The following is an 8,268-nucleotide window of genomic DNA, read 5'->3' as shown; positions in this document are numbered from 1 at the left end:
GAGAAGGAGAAGGAGAAGGAGAAGGAGAAGGAGAAGGAGAAGGAGAAGGAGAAGGAGAAGGAGAAGGAGAAGAAGAAGAAGGTGGAGGAGGAGGAGGAGGAGGAGGAGGAGGAGAGAAATAAATACTATCTATCAGCAATTGCATCTAAAAATCAAAATAAACAGACAAGGAATCCAATGAACAAAATAAACTGATGAATAAAATAGTACTAGAGGCATGGAAACAAGGAACAGATCAATGAATCTCAGAGGGAGAGGGATTGGGGGGGAGGGGCAGGAAAAGATTAACCAAAAAATTCATATACATATATGCATTTCCTAAGGACACAGACAATAGAGTGGTGAAGGCGAAGGCGTGGGGCAGGGCAGGAACCAGGTGGGTGGGGGCAATGGGGGAAACAAAGAAAAACATTTGTAATACTCTCTACAATAAAGATTTAAAAAAAAAGAATGAAGGAGAAAAAGAAACATTCAGATAAGCTAAAACTAAGAGAACTTGCTATTAATGGAACACCCTAAGACTACTTTGAGTAAAGTATTTCAGATGAAATGAAAATGCAGATGAAATTTTAACATGCAGGAAGAAGCAAAGAGGAAGAATGTGGTAAAATGTGAGTAAATCTTAATAAACTTGAATATTTTAAAATAATAAGATATATATAGAATTAGAATATGACAAAGAAAACTATAAGTTAAGGAGAGGATAGATTTTAAATCTTATAAGGTATTTTTTATCATCTAAAAAGAAATAAAGACTTAGAATTGGCTTTTGATAAGTTCATTAGTCTTTGAGAAGTTAAGAATACATATTTTAATGTTTAGGGTAATCAATTAAAGAATAAAAACAGGGTATAACATAACCGACTACAGGAAAAAAAATATGAAAAATCAACCAACCTGAAAGAATGCAAAAAATAGAGAAAAAAGAAAAAGAAGATGCCCAAAGAAGGTGGTAGGTCACAACTAATTATTTCAGTAATTATAACCATTTGTGTTCTAAATGATCTTGCTGTAGTATGAAGATTATCAGACTAAAAAATAAGTAAGCAGAAAATTTGAAAGCAAATGGATGGAAAATGTACACACTGTAATAACATTTAAAAGAATTGCTAGATAAATAAGATCACATCATTTCAGAAAAGGTTTCAATGGCCAAGGAAATAAAACTCTAAATCTATATGGATTTAATAACATTAAATACATAAAAGAATGACAGGAGAAAACACAAGTTTATGACCACAACAAGAGGTTTAATAATAATACTTTTAGCGATGAAGAAAACAGTGGGCAAAAATAACAAATGTAGAGAGGAGTGGAATAACAATCAATGTTTCATTCAGTGGAACAGGCAAATAAGCAAGTACATGTGATCATATTTAAAATTCAACCAAGTACTGGGCCATAAAAAAGCCAGTCTCAAAAAAATCACAGAATTTAAATTGTGCAACATTTGGACTTTTACTATAATGAAATAATGTGGGAAATCAACAAGAAAAAGACAAATAACATATGCTTCTATGGAAATTTGGAAATTTTAAAAAATAGACTAAAAACCTATGAGTCACTATTTAAAAGAATGCATCTTTTCACATGTTCTCTACATTTAGAACTATATTTATAGCAAATTGTACTTTCTCAAAAGCACGTTAGAAAATAAGGAAGGCTGAAATAAGCATCTGACTTAAGAAATAAAGTCAACAAAATGAAGATAATGACAAGAACAGAAATTATGATATTCAAACAAGCTCAGAGTAAATATAACAAAAAGCAAAAAGTTAATTCTTTGAAAGGACTACTAGAATTTTAATTCTCTGAAAAGACAATTGAGGAATAACAAAAGTTAGGTACAAATGTCAGGATTGAGAAAGGGACAACTCTTCAGACATAAAAAAATAGTCTTTAATGAGTTAAGAATGCACATTGTAATTCTTAAAAGCAATATTTGAACAACTTTGAAATTAAAACATCTAATAATATTTTAATTGAATTAAAAAATAAAAAATATATCATGCAAAACAGGATAAGAAATGAAAACCTGTCATTTTATAATCACAAAATAAATTACATAAATAATAAAAAAAAATAGTTCCAGTAAGAAACTTCACTGGCAATTTGCTTGAGACATTTAAGAAGAAATAAATCCAAAATAAATATAAAATATGCCAGAGAATGGGGAAAATATGTACACTCTTCAGTTTTTTTCAGAGAAACATGGTATTTATGACTGACTAATCACATATTAGTCTTTTTCCCCACCCATGAGGAGAGTAGTACAAATTGTTTTGTTTATATTTATAGTATTTAAGTGTAGATACTGAATCTTAGGTATAATATTGAAAATTGGCAAGTTCTTTGAGATATATTTTTTATTATTTCTGACTATCTTTTTGAAATTTTGAATGTGTCATATTAGCCTCATAAATGAAAATATATACTATTAGTAAAAATTATTATTTCAACAACTTACTTTAAATAATTTTCAGCTCATAGATGATCCAGACGTCAAGATCAAACTCAAGATCCAGTCTTTAATTTATCCTGCCGTTCAGACTCTTGATATGGATTTACCATCTTTACGGGAAAACTCGCAGATTCCACCTCTGCCCAAATCACTCATGGTCAGGTTTTGGAGTGAATACTTTACCACAGACAGATCACTTGAAAAAGCCATGTTCATCAATCAACATGTACCAGTGGAATCAAGCTACCTCTTCAAGTTTGTTAATTGGAGCTCTTTGCTCCCAGAGAATTTTAAGAAAGGGCACTTTTATAACAGTCCAATTCATGGTCCTTCTGAGCTAGCTAGAAAGTATCCAGGGTTTCTAGATGTAAGGGCAGCCCCCTTATTGGCTGATGACAACAAGTTGCGTAACTTACCCTTGACCTATGTAATCACCTGTCAATATGATGTTTTAAGAGATGATGGAATCATGTACGTCACCCGACTTCGGAATGCTGGAGTGAGGGTGACCCATAACCACGTTGAGGGTGGATTCCATGGACTAATTTCCATTCCTGGATTTAAAATTGGACTTAAAGTAGAAAATCAGTATCTGAGTTGGCTAAGTGAAAATCTATAGTAAAAATCTTAGCAGTGGTTTATAAAAATATATAAGCCTCAAATATAACACAAATGAGTGAGATTCAAAAGGTTATGTTTAAATTTCTCTTTATCACTCGTGACCTTTCTAAGATCCTCTGAACCACGTGATCTTGTTGTTGTTTGGGGTTTTTTGTTTATTTGTTTGTTTTGTTTGCTTTTTTACTGAGTGGATTCTTCTCTATTCTTTATTCTAAGTGTTGTTTACTCACATCTGTATCTTAGAAAATGTCTACATTCTTAAATATTTTTTCTTGCTACTAAAGTGCCTAAGAGACCACTGATATTAATTTTGGTATCCTAGAACAAAATAGGCTTGCTCACATTAAGAAGTGGATTTTATAGTAATAGGTGGCATTATATTGAAGCAAATACTTTGAAAAACAGTTGGCACAGAAGTCATATTAGTGACCTGCAAGGTTGTTTTAAGGCACTAAATTCATTTCAGTAAAAGCGCTGGTATTTTACAAGCCAGATGTGTTTGTTTAAACCCTTTTTCTCAAAAATAATACTATTAGAGTTAGACAATCAAAAAACTAAGGCTATAAATTACAGCTATAAGAAATGAATAATGTAGACTGTTTGTTTTAAAGAAAATGCCACGTTTATTACAAAATATGTATGGAAATAAAATGGATATCAAAAAACATGATTTTTGTCTTGAAGAAACAAATTTGGTGGATTTACAGATTGCAAAACAATATAACGCTACCATAGTCATGATGGTATGGTATTTCAATACAGATAAGCAACTAGATAATACAACAGAATCCAGAAACCGTTTCATATATTTAGAGTCAATTGTTGAGATAAAGTTGCCAATGTAATTCAATTCCAAAAGTGTTATATATATTTTAAAGGGTGAGTGAACATTTGAATATTCATATAAAAATACCCTTAACCCTGACCTCGACTTACTTCACATTATATACAAAAATTAACTCAAAGTGACTCATTGATCTAAATATAAAAACCAAAATTTTAAAACTTCTATGAGTTTTATTTTTTTTAGATAGGACTACATTTTACTTGAACTGTTGCTTCATATAAGCGCTATCATTGTATTGTAGTGTCAGCTGTGTGGACTATTTCCAGTATTATACAAAAAACACAGTCTAGGCACTGTCAACAGACTGACTTAGTACAAATGATTTTTTGAACACTGGTGTGCCATTGTAATGTGTGTATTTGAATATTTCATGAAGAAAGCGGGAGCTTTGTGATATTTTTATAAATCTTAATTGGAAATTACATTGAAATAGTTAATAATTTTATTTACAAGTCAGTCCTTTTTCTAGTTTGAAAAAAATAACTTGGACACATTTTAATGCCTAAAATGAATGTATAAGACTAATGCAGCCCTAACTGGTTTGGCTCAGTGGATAGAGCGTTGGCCTGCAGACTGAAGGGTCCCAGGTTCGATTTTGATCAAGGGTGTGTAGCTTGGTTGCGGGCACATCCCCAGTAGGGAGTGTGCAGGAGGCAGCTGAATCGATGTTTCTAACTCACTATCCTTCTCCCTTTCTCACTGTAAAAAATCAATAAAATATATTTTTAAAAATAGACTAATGCAGTCAAACAGAGATGCATAAGCTAGTGCAGTTCCTGAAAGAGCTACAAAAAGACAAGACTGGAAGAAAGTATATTGAAAACTTTATAACAAGTGGCAGCTGAAATTTTCTGTAGCAGAGAAAAACAAGAGGCTACTTGTCTGTTGTATAAAACAAATTGTGAAAATAATAAAGTGGATAATATGAATAGACATAGTAGCTAATGCATAATTTTAATAAGTTCCTTTTCAAAAGTTAAAAAAAATTAACACAATTATTTACCTGAAAACAGAATTAAAATTTCAAGAAAAATTTTGTAAATTATTTTTAATGTGATCTGAATTTATAACTTTGGCCAACTATAGTTTGGATTCTTACACTAAAAAAGAAAATCATTTTTAGATGGAGAGGTGGTAATAGATATTAATAAAACTACATATACATATACATGTAGTTTTACATATGGCATATATATTATTATAATTATGGTGTTTGTTAGAAAATTATGAAATAAAGGCTAAAATAATTGTTTAGAAAAGTGAAATATTTTAAATTAAGACACCAAACAATTATATGTATAATGCAAAATATTTGTAATAATACCAAAGATCAGTTAATTAAAAATTTGGAAAAGTACAAGCCCTTTTAGTTTTAGATGAATTGTGTGATATGAGACACTGCCCAATTAATACTCTGGGTATGTTTGTCTCAAAAATACTCCAAATTCACACACACACACACACACACACACACACACACACAAATATGTTGACTTGTGACCAAAACTATTGAACTCACAACATGGATATGTTTGAATATTTTGTATCCATCAAAAATTAGTTTTAACTAGTCATGAAAAAAATTATCATCACAGAAAGTGCTCTAGCTAGGTGTGTTAGGCAAGATTCAAGACTTAATGGAATTTTAAAACAAGAGACAATGTTTCCTTACTGCTTCCTTCCCCTGTGTGCTATCTACTGAAAGGGTTTGGCTCAGCTTTCTTAAAATAATTCTGAAAAGTACCATGGATACTCTTTTTGAAATTTTTATGTGTAAATTTATATGTGTAAATGTTATGAATCATTCCTAATTTATGAATCTATTGAAATAAACAGAATATAATGATTTTAATCCTCTTGTGGTCTTTAAAAAATGCTTGTTGTTAAGTCCTTAGAGAGTTTTTTTTTAAATATATTTTATTGATTTTTTACAGAGAGGAAGGGAGAGGGATAGAGAGTTAGAAACATCGATGAGAGAGAAACATCGATCAGCTGCCTCCTGCACACTCCCCACTGGGGATGTGCCCGCAACCAAGGTACATGCCCTCGACTGGAATCAAACCTGGGACCCTTGAGTCCACAGGCCGATGCTCTATCTACTGAGCCAAACCAGCTAGGGCATCCTTAGAGAGTTTTACAAAGATTTATTATACTATTCACTTTAAGGTTTTCTTGAAACAAAATGAATGTTTGCCAATTGTATAAAAAAACGGCAGTGTGACTTGTTTCTCATATGAATAAGCTAACTCTGAAGCTCCAAGTAAAGAAAAACTTACTTGTGACGTAGCTAGACAGGTGCCAAATTTTGTATCGAAACATACACTTTTTATTATCAGAATCAGTGATAATGGTTTGTGCACATTTCTAACAGGAATCAGTATACAGGAGGTGTTAATATACAATTGAAATAATTATGTAAATTGGCTGCAAAAGGGACAAGAAATATTGGAGAACATGTCATGCTATTGATAAGTTTGGAGCTGCTTCTCAATTTAGTCATTACTCCTTTAATTTTAGTGTTAATTATATTGAGTTGACACAGGAGTTTTTAAATTTACTTACATTAAATAAATATAGTTTTAAAACTGATATCTTTTTTCTTAAAAGTCAAATGAATTATTTTTTTAATGATGAAGCAATTTGTCAATATGGATGAATGTGAATAATAAAGAAAAATTATTTTTGTACTTAATTCATTATTGTAAAACTTTTCAGTGTGCTTATGAAAATTTGAGTATATGATTCTATAGTTTCAATAATAATTTCATAAAGGGTTAGTACCAAAAATCTTATTTTATATTGATTATTAAATATTAGTAACATTAACTTAAACTATTTTTACCTTTCATTGATGTTTATGCTAGAAAATTTAAAATTACATATGTGGCTTGCATTTGTAGCTCACATATTTCTAATGAAAAACAGTGATATAGGTTATTCTTAACTTGTTTTTGTTATGTATGAAATTTCTAGAAAGTTCACGTTAACACATTTTTAAACTAGCTATAAATACTATGTGATCATTTTTTGGAAGCCTCGTGGAAGTTTCAAATAAATTAGTTATCGTTGGATAGGAAATTTTGGGGATATGTTTTAATGTCAACATACATATTTAGAAATATCCTGGTATATATTTTACTGCCCTGTCTATATTTGAAGGTTTTATTATATGTGTAGTTACAACCCCTTGTTAAAAGAGAGATACTAAGCCCTGGCTAGATAGTTCAATTAGTTAGAGGGTCATCCTGATACACCAAGGTTGAGGGTTCGACCCCAGTCAGGGCAAAAACAAGAGTCAACCAATGAATGCATAAATGAGTGCAACACCAAATTGATATTTCTCCCTTCCTCTCTCTCTTTCAAATCAATACATTTTAAAAAAGAGATACTAAAAAGAAAGCAAATACTTAAAAAGAGGTTTAATTTATTTGACTGTAAGAAAGGCATTATAATTCCCTTTCAGTTAAAGAAAATATCATAAAAGAAATTAACTGAAAGGCTATTGTGCATCCGCCTCTGAGTTGGGGATTGGGCAGATAGCCATGAAACAAGTTCTCAGAGTTAAGTCTCTATTGGTAGAGAAAAGCAGAGAGAGGAATTAAAACATGACTTATGCTTTAACAGAAATATACCTGTAACTGTATGGGTGCATGGGTGAGGGTCCAGCCTGTTCAGGTGCTGTCTTCAGTGAGGCAGAGATGTTAGCTCATATTATAAAACCCATTGCACTTGGAGTGTTTTCTAAGCCACAGAGATTGCCAGCCTGAGGAGATTACAAAGGGAGGTGAATACATCGGCTATTTCTTCAGCCTCGTGCAAGCATGCGAAGTCTTGGCACTCAGAGGCTGCAGCCTGGCCGCTGAAAATCCTCACTATGGGAAAGAAGCACCCCAAGATTGTTTGTGCTGCCTGACTTACAGCCATGTGGCGAGCCCATGAAGGATATAGCCAAATCTTCACCTCCTCGTCCACAGTTCTCTCCTGCTTCCCAGCGTACAACCAGTGACCCTAGCCAGGCTGAGGCACTGCATTGCAATATTAACAATTGCCATGTTTCTGAAGTCTTATGGGCATGCATTACGATTTCCGTCAGTGTGGGCCTTGTGTCTTTCTGCTGCAATATATATCACTTTAGTTAAATTCCTTTGGACCATCAACAACGGAGGAGAACCCATTTGATAGATGAGTTGGAGTCAAGCTAATTTTCCAGGATGGGGTGAGAAGATTGAGGAAATGCACCCACTTTCATACTGGTTTCTCTAGTGTGAGATTTTTAAAAATATATTTTTATTGATTTCAGAGAAGAACAGAGAGAGAGAGAGAGAGAGAGAGAGAGAGA

At 32.3% G+C, this 8,268-nt stretch overlaps 1 protein-coding gene across 1 annotated transcript in view; it reads left to right on the top strand.

Annotated features, from left to right (window-relative positions):
* AADAC (arylacetamide deacetylase) overlaps nucleotides 1-4,001 on the top strand; it is a 14,153-nt gene extending 10,152 nt beyond the window's left edge. The window contains exon 5 of the mRNA XM_006771133.2: nucleotides 2,484-4,001. Within this exon, the coding sequence (XP_006771196.1) occupies nucleotides 2,484-3,080 (597 nt within the window). The 3' untranslated portion in view covers nucleotides 3,081-4,001. The remainder of the gene's footprint in view (nucleotides 1-2,483) is intronic.
* The last annotated feature ends 4,267 nt before the right edge of the window (nucleotides 4,002-8,268 follow it).

The sequence above is a fragment of the Myotis davidii genome, unplaced genomic scaffold (assembly GCF_000327345.1).
Source record: "Myotis davidii unplaced genomic scaffold, ASM32734v1 scaffold245, whole genome shotgun sequence".
NCBI lineage: Eukaryota > Metazoa > Chordata > Mammalia > Chiroptera > Vespertilionidae > Myotis > Myotis davidii.
The sequence above is the reverse complement of the archived record's forward strand: the minus strand, read 5'-3'. Positions and strand labels throughout refer to the sequence as shown.